The following is a 14,956-nucleotide window of genomic DNA, read 5'->3' on the forward strand; positions in this document are numbered from 1 at the left end:
GGGTAGAGTCCCTCACACCGCAATACGTGAATGCAAATAATCTACATGTGGTTTTATATTCAAGGAGAAATATTGAGAGGGGGTGTTTGTGACCCACACTCCCAAATACTTAAATGAGTCTACCCAGCGAAGCGGGAGAGCCACGAGAGGGGCTCTAGGACAAGCATCACAAAAGGGCAGGATACAAGACTTTTCCCAGTTGATGGACAAACCAGAGTACCCGCCGAAGGTGTCGATAATACACAACATGTATGCACGGTAGTACTATAGTCCGATATAAACCATAGTATATCATCCACGTATAGAGCAATTTTATCCGTGATGTGGCCCACTCGGAAGCACCCCACCCTCAGGTCAGAACGCACCAGACATGCCAACGGCTCCACTGCCAAGGCAAAAAGGATAGGGGATAACGGGCAGCCGTGCCTTGTACCTCTCGCCAGAGGGAAGGCAGAGGAAATGTAACCGTTTACCGAGACCCTGGCTGAGGGGGTTGGATACAGTAATTTAACCCATTGTATAAAAGCATGGTCCAAAGCTGAAGTGGGACATAGACCCCCACAAGAACGCCCACTCCACTTAATCAAAAGCTTTAGCAGCATCAGGAGATACTATAACAGAGGTGCCGGCGTCCTCACGAGGGCTTGTAAATGCTTAAATAAACACCTTAGATAAGAGTGGACCTCCCCGGCACAAAACCAGTCTGATCTATATGAATGATTTGAGGTAGAACAGAATTTAACCTAAGTTCCAGGACCTTTGCCAAGATCTTGACGTTGGTAGATAGTAGCGAGATAGGTCTATATGAGTCCGCTTTCTCTGGGTCTTTATCTGGTTTTAAAAGGACTATTATCAAAGCCTCTGTCATAGTTAGGCAGGGAGCCAAATTCCAGTAAGTCATTGGAGTAATCAGTTTGGGCCCATAAAAGTCTATATGTTTTTTTATAGAGCTCAATAGGTATACCATCTAGCCCCGGTGCCGTGCATCCAGGAAACATTTTGATAGCTGTAACTATCTCCATCAATGACAAAGGGGAATCTAGGAATTCAGTTGCCTCATTAGAAAGTGAGGGTATTGGAATACGATTGAGAAATTCATTTATTTCTGTCAAGTCGGCTGATAATCTCGTACTATACAAGCTTCTATAATAGGCAACAAATTGGGCCACTATTTCAGGGGTTTTCACATGTTACTTTATCATCACCGCGTAGGGCAAGTACAGTGTTAGAGGTTTTATCAGTCACCGCTAAATGCACCACATAAGTACCAGGCCTGTCACCCGTGGCGTAGTATGAATGCTGGGTATATAGTAATCGGTATTTGGTTTTATCAGACAATCTCTCCAATTGGACTATGCAAGTAACCAGGCTATTTTAGATGACTCTAGCCCATTGTGTAAATATTTTAGTTCTAGGGGTCTACATGAAGCCTTTAGCTCCGGCTCTTGGCGTTTATAACCAGCCTCCAAAGTGGCTACCTCTCTAACTTGCAATATATCCCATAAGAGCGTTGGACCAGCTGTATCCCCGTACAAGTCCAGGAACTCCCACCATGCAAGTCCAAGCTCTGCTCCAGTGCCTTTATGTGAAAGCCAAAATTAATTAAATTTCCAAAATAATTACCCCTGTATCCAAATCCAACAGTATCAGCGAGTGGTCCGAGATACCTCTAGTGGCATACTGGACAGTAACAATTTTAGGGAGCAAGTATTGTGAGACCAGAGACAAATCAATTCTAGAAAAGGATGAATAAGTGGGTGAAAAACATGAGTATTGGCGTGTAGCTGGATGCCTGGCCCTCCAAACATCTATGAAACCCTTACCCTCCACCAACAATGCAAAACCACCCGGACGCAGTCGGGACACAGTAACGTTGGTGCTAAACCTATCCACAGTTGGGTCCATAATATTATTTAATTCTCCGGCACAGATAGTGGGAATATTGGGATAAAGAGCCATGAAATCAGCAGCCTTACGCAGAATCTCTGGAGAATATGGATTTTATGGTCTATTATTAGATGAGAGCACTGTGTTACTGCCTTGACCCCTGTACCTAGTGTCCACACACTGCAGAATAAAAAAATAAAATAAAAGCAAAAAATAACACAATTACAGTGAGGACAGTAATACAAGCAATGACCATTCACCTTCTGGGTCATGAAACAGAGGTCAATGAAGCACCTAGGCCATGAGAAATACTATTCTTTTTTTTTAAATATGTATTTATTGAGAAGGAATACATAAAAAGAGTACAAGTCGTAAGTCATAATGCTCAAAAGAACATTAACTACTGCAATGTACAGAAATCGTCAAAAGAAGAGCAAAACAAAAAGTTTGATATATCATAAACAGGGTTATGAGGGCCATCAACCATACAGTTCAATTACTAAGATGCAATATCAGTCAGACAATTTAAAAGGGTGGTGAGCCTAGGGTGAGAGATTCCGTATTATACCATGTTGTTAATCTAACTACTTTGCGCACATATTCCCTGGTGGCAGTTGGTAGCGTGAGTAAGTAGGGCAACCAAATGGCAAAGAATTTCAGGGCACGGGACTCTACGTCTAGGGAACAATCTACCCAATCCATTTGATAGAGGTAGGTTAAACGTGATAACATGAGGGAAAGGGGTATCGGTTCCGAGTGTATCCATTGGGATAAGATTGTTTTCTTAGCAGCAGCGGCCACACGGGCCAACAATAATTTTGTCCCATTGGAATATGGGGGATCCTGAGCATTTATACAGTTCCAAAAAGCCCAAACCATAGTAATATTAAAAGAAATATGAAGTTCCACATAATGCATGTTTGGACTGCAGTCCAGAATGTTTGTACCACTGCGCATGCCCAGAGACAATGAATAATATCGGCTTCAGGGGAATTGCATTTAAAACATAGAGAATTATCAGATACTCTAGTAAGGAACCGGAGTCTGGGGGTGTAATACGCTCTATGTAGTATTTTGAAATGCATCTCTGCATAGGAAGATGAAACTAATTGTTTATTTAGAACACTACACCACCGAATCACTGTTAGAAGATCAGTGTCAGGGAGGGTGTCTGTCCATTTGGCCATCCCAGTTGTGCTTAGATAGATCCAACCTTCGCCTAGTATGAGAATAAATTAAAGAAGTGTTATATGGGGCTCCTAGGCACCGCCGCACCAGGCCATCTAGGGGAAAAGTGAGATCAGGGGAGCGTAGTCGCGATAATTTGCTAGTAATAAAGCTGCGGACTTGAAAATAGGCAAAAAGAGGAAAATTAAGACTGGGGTATTTTTTCTTTTAGTTGAGATAAAGTCAAGATCGCTGAGCATTCCACATTCAAAAATTGATATAATAAAGAAAGGCCCTGGAGATGCCAACCACGAACAATCTCATTATCCTTTCCACCCTGAAATTGTGGGTTACACAACAGAGGCTGAAATAAGGAATCCGTCAGGGGAAGGCCTAAGCGTTTCCTAAGTATACGCCAAGTCGTACATGGAGCATATAACAATAGGTTGTGGAGTCGGTCATGTTGAGGAGGGTCATTGGGGAAATGCAATATATGTACGAAAGTATGCTGAGGTGAGAAAGCTTGTTCCAAAGCTCGATTAACAAAGTTGTCACCATTCCCTATCCAATCCAGAGCATATCTATAATTGGAGGCTAGAGAGTAGTCTTCAGGACAAGGGAGATTGACACCACCAAGTGACGGGGGTTGTTTTAATTTGAAAAGTGCTATGCGGGGACGTTTGTTTGCCCAAATAAATTTAGTAAGGGCTTTGTTAATAGTATGGACATCTCGTTTGGACAATAGAAATGGGAGCATCTGGACTGGATAAAGTAGTCGAGGAAAGGAGACCATCTTATATAGATGGCACCTGCCTAAATAAGAGATAGGAATGTGTTGCCATTTCAAAAAATCATCCATCATTTGAGTGATGTGGTGAGAGAAATTTACAGTGTATATGTTAGTGAGGATTGGCGGGATGCGTAGGCCGAAATATTTTAAGTATTGGCAAGCCCATTTAAAGGGGAATGTGGTACCCCAATCCAGAGTAGCCTCTTCTCTCAATGCTAGCGCCTCTGTCTTATCAAAATTAATGAGGAATCCTGAAATCAAATTAAACTCATGTAGTGTGGTCAGTAATGATGGAAATGCCTGTCTGGGGTCAGAAAAATATAATAAAAGGTCATCAGCAAAAGAAGAAACCTTGACATCATTGTGACCTACCATAATACCTTGCCAAGTGGGATCTTGTATAAAATGACGTATCAACGGGTCAAGAGCCAGATTGAATAGCAGGGGGAGAGAGGGCAGCCCTGGTGCGTTCCTCTACTTAACGTAAAGGCAGATGAGTTTAGTCCATTTATAGTTAAATGTGCCTGGGATAGTGCATACAACATTCTAAATAGATGTATGAATTCCACACCAAATTGCTGAACATGTAGAATACGAAGTAAATGAGACCAGGAGACGCGGTCAAACGCCTTATCGGCGTCGCAACTTACAATGAGAGCTTTTGGGCAGGCAGATTGTTGTGCACTAGACATTGCTGCAATCAACGTACGAATATTATGAACTGAGGTTCTACCTTTGACAAACCCTGTTTGGGCAGGATGTAAGACCCTGTTCAATACAGGCTGAAGTCATGTCGCAATCAGTTTTGTAAAAAGCTTCAAATCCTGATTCAATAATGAAATAGGTCGATAACACTGAGTATATTGAGGATCTTTTCCTGGTTTCGGAAACAACAAAATTCTGGCTTCGCTAAATCCGATAGGAGGAGGTTTACCCTCCAACAATGCATTAAATAGAGATAACAGATGGGGTAGTAGATGGGGGGACAAGTATTCAATAATACTCCGCTCCAAATCCGTCCGGCCCAGGAGACTTGACGTTTTGTAGTGATTTAATCAAGGACAACAACTCCAATTCCCTGGCCGGTTCCGTTAAGGATTTTCTTTCCTCTTCCGTTAAGACGGGCAAGTTGGCTCTCTCAAGGAATTGCATTCCTAAAGTCGGATTATCCAAGGGAGCTTCATAAAGAGTTTTATAATATTGTAAGAAGGCCTCAGAAATTGAGGGTGTATCAAAAATAACTGCAGACGAATCAGTAATTAGATGAGGGCTACGAGAAGGAGCGGAGTACGACCGAACCAGATTCGCCAATAATTTTCCGGACTTATTTCCCCCTCGAAAAAATATATTCCGTTGGAAATCATATGAAACGTTTGCCCGCTCAGTGTACAATGAGTAGTACAGCTGTTTAGCAGCAAGATAGGCCTGCCGGTTGTCTGGTGAATCCTGCAATAAGAGTGCATCATAAGTCTTGGTCAGATTACAAGCAAGGTCATGCAATTGGGTAGCGAGTAGCTTGCGTCTTCTGGAAACATACTCCATGATATGGCCTCGAATCACTGGTTTTGAAGCTGACCAAAACAGATTGATATCTTCTACATGTGGAATATTGTCTTCTACATAGTTACGTAACGAGTGTTCTAGATGCGTACAAAAGTCAGAGGATTTCATAAGATAAGCTGGAAATCTCCAATTATATGACTGAGAGACAGGGGAGTGTAAGTTACGGGTAAACCAAACAGGGGCATGGTCAGATAATACTATGGGTTCTATTTCAGTTTTGGCTACATGTTGTAAGAGTGTCTGTGATCAGCCAATAGTCAAGGCGAGAGGAGGAATGATGTGGATGGGAGTAGAATGTGAACTCGTGGGAGTCAGGATGTTGGCATCTCCAGGGATCGCAGAGCCGTAGTGAGTCAGTCAATAAAGATAGAGACTGGGGTGGTGTGGAAATATGCGATCTGGCAGAGGTGGATCTATCCAAACCAGGAGACTGGACAGTATTGAAGTCCCCGCCTAAAATAATCTCTCCCTCTGCCCATTCTTGTAACTTATTGTAAAGATTAGAAAAAAAGGGCAAGTTAGGGCCATTAGGTGCATAAATAGTAGCTATGGTGTAAGGAACTCCAAAAATAGTGATTTTTATAAATAAATACCGGCCTTCGGGGTCACCCAGACTATCATTTATTTGATATGTCAGACGTTTACTAAAAATAATTAGTACACCCTTTTGTTTGGTTGAATAGAAGGCTGCTTTAAATTCTCCCACCCAATACAGATCTCACTACATTGGGATCTGTATTTTTCCAATGGGTTTCCTGTAAGAGAGCTATATCAGGCTTTAGACGTTTAAGATAGGAGAGAATCTTTCTTCTTTTGATTGGGGGTTTAAACCCTCAACATTCCAAGTTACAATCTTAATATGTGACTGTACGCTAGTGCAGGTGGCAGCAGTCGTTGACATCTAACCTATACCAACTCTAGGCCAAAAACCCCATTCGACTTGTAAGAGCAGACCCGTCCAGCCCATCCCAGCAAGCAGGCTAACAAGTAAAATATCCATACCAAAGCAGTATAATAATAAACATAACGGTAACAATGATATACAGTTTGTTTGAGCATCAACTAGATCAAGATCCCAACTCAAAATGATTTTAAGTATTATATGAACCAAAGAGTTGAGGTCCATGGAGCGGTCCACCGATAAACTTAATAAATTTCAACCTAGAACATGGGTAACGTGGTGAATCGAACCAAGAGACCATACAATAATCAAGCATAAAAATAACAGATGAGAAGGGAAAGGGATGGGTAAAGTAAAGCTGGAGAAGAAAAGGAATAGAAGTCAGAGAAAGTAGGGAGTATTTCAAGAAAAAATGAAAACAATAGAGGAAGCGGACACAAAGAGACAAAATATTTCGGGAGACACAATTGGGTACATTTGATAATGTACCAACATGTAGAAATATAAACAAAAAATATATCAACCAGTGGTACGATCCATTTATAATAATTACTAAGAACCTGAATGGGAACCCTTCAGGAAGACAAAAATAAATATGGCCATTGGATATCGGTCCTCTTCATCCATCCCGGTAGAGGATTGTGGGGATAGTGAGTCGACAAAGTTCTTGGCCGTTTTCGGATTCTCAAAGAAGTAGGCCTTCCCCGCAAATGTGACTCTCAATTCAGCTGGATAGAGAAGTGCAAAACGGTGGCCTAGTTCAAAAAGACTCTTGCAGATAGGAGAGAATTCCCTCCGTTTGGAAGCAACCATATAAGAGAAGTCCTGGAGAAGCAGCAATTTAGCATCCTGATATCTCAAGTCGGCACATTTTCTGCAGGCATCTAATAACATGACCTTGTCAGCGTAGTTGAGGACTTTCATGATGACGGGCCGGGGCCTGTCTCTTGTGGATTGCCGCTCAGGGCCTATACGGTGTACACGTTCCAGGCCGATAAGGCGTACATTGTTTCTCCTATTTCGGTTTTCAAGGTCCTCAAGCTTATCCTGAATAGACGCAACAAATATTTCTTGGTCAGAAAGAGAAGTCTTAGCCGTTGTGAGATCGTCTTCCAGATCAGATATTATCTGTTCAGCCTCAGAGTCGCTGAGCATGTTGGTTCAGTTGAGTGAGAGCGGAGTCAAGCGAGTCCTTTAGAGGAGCCAATTTCTGGTCTAGTAACGCAGACAGGATATCCGTTATCTCATTTGTCGTGCAGGATTTTGCAGAATCCATTGCAGGCTGGCCGCGGGGGCTAGGACGTGAACCCAATGGAGGCGAAGGAGGGCTATCAACAGAAGAATTCTCGACCTCGGCCCGACTGATTGCTACGGATGCCCCATGACGATTTGGTCACAAATTTGTCCATAATGAGAGTAGAAAGATGGACACAACGGTTGTGACAATAGACCACTTAATATATATATAATGATATGAGGCGCAATATATTATTCCCCCAGCAGAGGGAGTTCAGTGAATCCAGTGAGATGCAATGTGAATAGAAATCAGTTTCCCCAGGGGGCTAATATTAAGGGGGTAAAGGAATATTTTAAAGGGGTTATAAGAGCCCAGGTCCCAGTTAGCAGATTCCAATCTGGCCAGGAAGGACAGACAGCAAAGATCACGGACCTGCCAGTGACCACAGCAGGCTGCCTGCAGCATGAATCTCCAGCCCGCCAGTTTCCAAGATGGCCGTTGTGGGTATGGGGAGCTTTAATGCAGCCTGGTCAAATCTTCCATCCAGCTGCCCAGCGTCTTGGTGGTCTCTATGAGGCTCAGGACAGGTCAGTGGCCGCACTCCAGGGGTCAGGGTGAGGGGGGCGAAACTGCTGCGGGCACTTCCGCTCGGCCGCCTGGATGTCCACGGCGGATCACGGGAGTACGCAAGGTCCAGGCTTGCGGAGGTGCAGTAGGCCGCGAGGCTCCGGAGCTCCGTCAGCGGCCGCCAGCTTCCGAAAAGGTGCCCCCCAATAGCGGACCCAGCGATCAGGCTTGCAGGATGCCACAGAGGGGGGAATACAAGGGACAGCAGCAGTGGGAAACTTTACAATAGTGGACGCCGTGCAGAGCTCTTCCAGAAATACTATTCTTAATTGGGTTTTTCTAGAAATAAATTCCACTTCTAAATCCATTTCTCCAGTGTAAATACAGGAACTTTTTGTGAACCATCTAATTTCTGACATTTCCAACAATAAACAGCTAATCTGTGTGACTTATTTGATGTCTAACAAGAGATGATTTAGCTGTAAAACATTTCCCACACTCAGAGCATGGAAATGACTTTTCACCTGTGTGACTTCTCTGATGTATAGCAAGATGTCTCTTCTGTGTAAAACTTTTCCCACAGTCAAAACATGGAAATGATCTCTCATCTGTGTGTCTTCTTTGATGTGTAACAAGATTTGATTTGTGTGCAAAACATTTCCCACACTCATTGCATAGAAATGGCCTCTCACCTGTATGACTTCTCTGATGTACAGCAAGATTTGATTTCATTTTAAAACATTTCTTACATTCAGAGCATGTAAATGGCTCCTCACCTGTGTGACTTCTCTGATGTATAGCAAGATGTCTTTTCTGTGTAAAACATTTCCCACACTCAGAACATGGAAATGGCCTCTCACCTGTGTGACTTCTTTGATGTGTAACAAGTAGTGATTTGTGTACAAAACATTTCCCACATTCAGAGCATGGAAATGGCTTCTCACCTGTGTGACTTCTTTGATGATTAACAAGTAGTGATTTGTGTGTAAAACGTTTACCACATTCAGAGCATAGAAATGGCTTCTCACCTGTGTGACTTCTCCGATGTGTAACCAGATTTGATTTCTTTTTAAAACATTTCTTACAGTCAGAGCATGGAAACGGCTTCTCATCTGTGTGACTTCTCTGATGTATAGCAAGATGACTTTTCTGTATAAAACGTTTACCACAGACAAAACATGGAAATGGTCTCTCACCTGTGTGACTACTTTGATGTGTGATAAGTAGTGATTTGTGTGCAAAACATTTCCCGCACTCATTGCATAGAAATGGCCTTTCACCTGTGTGAATTCTCTGATGTGTAACAAGATTTGATTTCTTTTTAAAACATTTCTTACACTCAGAGCATGGAAATGGCTTCTCACCTGTGTGACTTCTCTGATGTACAACAAGATCATTTTTCTGTGTAAAACATTTCCCACATTCAGAACATGGAAATGGCCTCTCACCTGTGTGACTTCTTTGATGTTTAACAAGTAGTGGTTTGTGTGCAAAACATTTCCCACACTCAGAGCATGGAAATGGCCTCTCACCTGTGTGACCTCTCTGATGTATAACAAGATGCGATTTCCGTGAAAAACATTTCCCACACTCAGAGCATGGAAATGGCCTCTCTCCTGTGTGACTTCTCCGGTGTATAACAAGATATGATTTCCGTGTAAAACCTCTCTCACACTCAGAGCATGGAAATAGCTTCTCACCAGTGTGATGTTTCTGATGTTCAACAAGAGATGATTTCCATGTAAAACATTTCCCACAGTCATAACATGTAAATGGCTTCTCACCTGTTTTAACTCTCTTATGTCTAATAAGAGATGATTTTTTTGAAAAACATCTCCCACACTCAGCGCATGGAAATGAACTCTCACCTACTTTAGCTGGCTGATGGGTAATAAGCTTTGTGTTCTCTGTAGAGCATTTGACATCTCTAAAAGAGGGAAATATTTTATCTACTGTAAGAACTGTACTTGATGTACCAGGGGAACGTTCCTCATTAGAAGTAGGATCAGATGATACATCTGCACTGTGGGGTACTGGTTGTATAATTGGGATATTGAGGGTTTTCTCCAGAGAATCTTGTTTGATATCATCATCTTCTATTTCACAAACTGGAGATAAGATTAAGTTTTCCTTTGAGATATTCCTGCTGTTACATCCATCTGCTGGGAAAAAGATATTTTAGAAATTATGCCACATAAATGTCATTTTCCAAGACTCTTGTGAAACACCCTTAAATTATCATTAAATGGATACATTGAAGGTACAATGTAAAACCCATCACCTGGCGTTTTACGCTGCAATATGCATAGAGCAGGATTTACATCTTTATTGTCATTATTTCTGCTGGAATTCACTTTGCAATATCAAAGCAAAATGTGTGGTGAGAATAAAGTTATAATATGTGCTGCCCAATATTACATTATTGTATAAAATGAAAGCTGAAACGTGTGAAGCGTTCCTCCTTCCCCCAGGCTTGTAGGGGAGATGTGCTATGTCCAGGAGACCTATATATGCGGCAATGCAGAGGATTTACCATGTTTATGTAACATTCACAATGGAGGTCATTCCGAGTTGTTCACTCGCAAGGCGATTTTAGCAGAGTTGCTCACGCTAAGCCGCCGCCTACTGGGAGTGAATCTTAGCTTCTTAAAATTGCGAACGAATATTCGCAATATTGCGATTACAAACTTCTTAGCAGTTTCTGAGTAGCTTCAGACTTACTCGGCATCTGCGATCAGTTCAGTGCTTGTCGTTCCTGGTTTGACAAACACACCCAGCGTTCGCCCAGACACTCCCCCGTTTCTCCGGCCACTCCTGCGTTTTTTCCGGAAACGGTAGCGTTTTTTCCCACACGCCCATAAAACGGCCTGTTTCCGCCCAGAAACACCCATTTCCTGTCAATCACACTACGATCGCCTGAGCGATGAAAAAGCCGTGAGTAAAAATCCTAACTTCATAGCAAAATTACTTGGCGCAGTGCGGAAATTGCGCATGCGCACTAAGCGGAAAATCGCTGCGATGCGATGAAATTTACCGAGCGAACAACTCGGAATGACCACCAATATACCAGCCTGTAAATTATAGCAGAACCGTGCACTTTATAGGGACAGTGTGACACCTGGAGGGTTAGAGCATCAGGTGCGGAGAGCATATATGTGTATGTAGCAATAGCTTACTGTTCCCATAATAATTAAACTATCAAGGTCTCTGGTTTCTCATGTCACAATAGTGTGTGGTCAAGCCTAGAAACTATCACAGATAAATATCAATACAGTATTAGAATACTGTTTCATTTTACAGTTAATAAACAATTTAAATGACTAAAATCATAAAACCATTTCTCGTTAAATGTTTATCAAATAGATTTGCCGTCAATCATAAAATGACCAGCCTTTATTTTGCTACTAAAAAACTCATATTCTAACAATAACATTCGTAGAGGACATCGATTCTGCCTAAGAATCACATTATCGATTGGGGTCTCCAGCTGGTCTTCAAGATCTGCCAACCACAGACCATCCACATCCTGGGCATCTCATCTCCATAGAGCGGCCACCTAACACATATATATATATTTTAGGGCCAGCTCTGTCTTGTGTTTAGGACTAAAGGTCTTGGCCTTGGAAGCCACTCCCTAGTAAAAAGCACATGGAAGCCCACCTGGAGTTTGCCAAAATGCACCTGAAGGAATCTCAGACCATGAGAAACAAAATTCTCTGGTCTGATGAGACAAAGATTGAACTCTTTGCGTGAATACCAGGTGTCATATTTGGAGAAAACCAGGCACGGATCATCACCAGGCCAATACCATCCCTACAGTGAAGCATGGTGGTGACAGCATCATGCTGTGGGGATGTTTTTCAGCAGCAGGAACTGGGAGACTAGTCAGGATAGAGAGAAAGATGAATGCAGCAATGTGCAGAGACATCCTGGATAAAAACCTGCTCCAGAGCACTCTTGACCTCAGACTGGGGCGACGGTTCATCTTTCAGAAGGCCAGCGACCCTAAGCACACAGCCAAGATATCAAAGGAGTGGCTTCAGGACAACTCTGTGAATGTCCTTGAGTGGCCCAGCCAGAGCCCAGACCTGAATCCGATTGAACATCTCTAGAGAGATCTAAAAATGACTGTAACCGATGCTTTCCATCCAACCTGATGGAGCTTGAGAGGTGCTGCAAAGAGGAATGGGCGAAACTGCCCAAAGATAGGTGTGCCAAGCTTGTGGCATCATATTCAGATAGACTTGGGGCTGTAATTGCTGCCAAAGGATCAACAAAGTATTGAGCAAAGGCTGTGAATACTTATGTACATGTGATTTCTTATTTTTTTTTCTATTTTTAATAAATTTGCAAAAAATCTTAAAAAACTTTTTTTCATGTCATTATGGGGTATTGTGTGTAGAATTATGAATGAAAAAAATAATTTATTCCATTTTGGAATAAGGCTGTAACATAACAAAATGTAGTAAAAAATGAAGCACTGTGAATACTTTCCGGATGCACTGTATGTCCATTCTCGTTCGGGCACAGTTTTACCTAGACTGACTGTAGGAGGTGGCATAAAGGGGAGGAGTCAACACACCCAGTTGAAAATTTTTGAAGTGTACCGGCTCCTTTGGACTCCTTCTATACCCCATCGTACTAAGACCCCAGTATCCCTTATGGATGCTAGAGAAATCAGATTTTCTCTAGCATCCATAAGGGATACTGGGGTCTTAGTACGATGGGGACATCCCAAAGCTTCCAGAATGTGCGGAGACATCTGCAGCACCGCCTGCCCAAACTGGGTATCCCCTTTGGCCAGGGTATCAAACCTGTAGAACGTCACAAAGGTGGTCTTCCCCGACCAGGTAGCAGCTCTGCATAGTTGCAAGGCCGAGACACCACGGGCAGCCGCCCAGGAACACCCCACCGATCTTGTAGAGTGGGCCTTCAGAGACTGTGGAACAGGTAATGCTGCCGACACATAGGCCAGTTGGATAGTCAGCCTAATCCAATGAGCAATGGACTGCTTAGAAGCAGGGTAACCCTTTTTCCGCGCATCATAAAGCACAAACAGGGAATCCGTCTTTCTAAACCGAGTCATCTTCTTGACATAGATCTTCAAGGCTTGCACAGCATCCAACGCCTCTGGAAGGGCAGAAGTGCCAGAACCTAACAGAACCACAATAGGTTGGTTCAAGTGGAACACAGAGACAACCTTCAGCAGGAACTGCTGCTGAGTCCTGAGCTCTGCTCAGTCTTCGTAAAATACCAAGTATGGACTTTTACACGATAAGGCCCCCAATTCTGAGACATGCCTAGCAGAAGCCAGGGCCAGTAACATCACAGTCTTCCACGTGAGGTACTTGTCTACTACCGTCCTTAACGGTTCAAACCAGGAGGACTATACAAATTACAATACCACATTCAGATCTCATGGTGCCGTTGGTGGCACAAAGGGAGGCTGTATGCGAAGAATCCCTTGCAAGAAGGTCTGAACTTGTGGCAACACTGCCAACTTCTTCTGGAAGAAAAATGAGAGGGCTGAAATCAGGATCTTAAGAGAGCCCAGACGTAAGCCCATATCCACTCCAGCCTGCAGGAAACGTAAGAAACGTCCCAAGTGAAAATCTGCCGGAGGATACTTGCGCTCCTCACAACAAGAGACATATCTCCTGCAGATATGATGATAGTGCTTTGACGTCACAGGTTTTCTGGCCTGAACCATGGTTACAATAACCTTCTTGGAAAGGCCTTCGTGAGCTAGGATGTTCCGCTCAACCACCATGCCGTCAAACGAAGTCGCCGTAAGTCCGGGTAGACGAACGGTACTTGTTGAAGAAGATCTCTTCTCACTGGCAGAAACCAAGGGTCTTTGATGGACATGTCGAGAAGATCCACATAGCATGCCCTCCGAGGCCAGCCTGGGGCAGTCAGAACTGTCTGGACTCTTTGATGCCTGATTCTCTTTAGTACCCTCGAGAACAACGGAATTGGAGGAAACAGGTAGATCAACCTGCAAGTCCACGGGGTCATCAGTGCATCCAGTGCTACAGCCTGCAGGTCTCTGGTCCTCGAACAATACCGGCAAAGTTTCTTGTTAAGCCGAGATGCAATCAAGTCGATCTGTGGGCAGCCCCACAGATCGGTAATCTGCCAAAATACCTGTGGGAGGAGGATCCACTCCCCCGGATGTAGGTCATAATGACTCAGGAAGTCTCCACACTGCGCTTTGAATCTGCATCTGCTATCCACTGACGCAGCCACAAAGCTCTGCGCGCAGACACTGCCATGGCAGTAGTCCTGGTGTTAATAGTGCCTATCTTCTTGATAGAATCACACAAGACGTGTGCAGTATCCTCAATGTGTTTTATCAGTGTAACCATATTCACCAGAGACTTATCTTCTGCAAGGCCTTCTTGAATCTGGCCCGCCCAGATGTGAATGGCATGTGTCATCCAGCAACCCGCTGTCACAGGTCTTTGTGATACACCAGCTGCTGTGTAAATAGACTTTAATGTAGTCTCTATTTTACTATCCCCAGGATCCTTTAAGGCAGAGGCGCCAGAGACTGGTAATATCAAATTTTTTGATAGGCGTGAGACGGACACGTCCACAGCAGGGGGATCTTCCCAATTTTTCCTGCTATCTGGAGTAAATGCTCAGAAAGCGCCTCGTCACTGTTACAATTCACCTGCCTCTAATGTCTGGCAGGTGAATTACAAGAAGAGGTTTACCACTGGAGATGCAGGCAGATACAGAGTGACACAGAAATGGTTAACCAGACTTGTCTGTGGAATACAATAACTTGAGCGAGGTGTAGCAGAATTAAAGTTTAGCAGACTATGGACTCTACCGTTAA

The 14,956-nt window shown here is 43.4% G+C and overlaps 2 protein-coding genes across 2 annotated transcripts in view; one reads left to right on the forward strand and one right to left on the reverse strand.

Annotated features, from left to right (window-relative positions):
* LOC135054578 (oocyte zinc finger protein XlCOF7.1-like) overlaps positions 1-14,956 on the forward strand; it is a 194,725-nt gene that overhangs the window by 80,494 nt on the left and 99,275 nt on the right. The gene's annotated exons all lie outside the window — the stretch shown is intronic.
* The window catches only part of LOC135055833 (zinc finger protein 605-like), a 42,361-nt gene continuing 34,523 nt past the window's right edge, over positions 7,119-14,956 (reverse strand). The window contains exon 4 of the mRNA XM_063960342.1: positions 7,119-10,271. Within this exon, the coding sequence (XP_063816412.1) occupies positions 8,548-10,271 (1,724 nt within the window). The 3' untranslated portion in view covers positions 7,119-8,547. The remainder of the gene's footprint in view (positions 10,272-14,956) is intronic.

This window comes from Pseudophryne corroboree, chromosome 3, assembly GCF_028390025.1.
Source record: "Pseudophryne corroboree isolate aPseCor3 chromosome 3, aPseCor3.hap2, whole genome shotgun sequence".
Lineage (NCBI taxonomy): Eukaryota > Metazoa > Chordata > Amphibia > Anura > Myobatrachidae > Pseudophryne > Pseudophryne corroboree.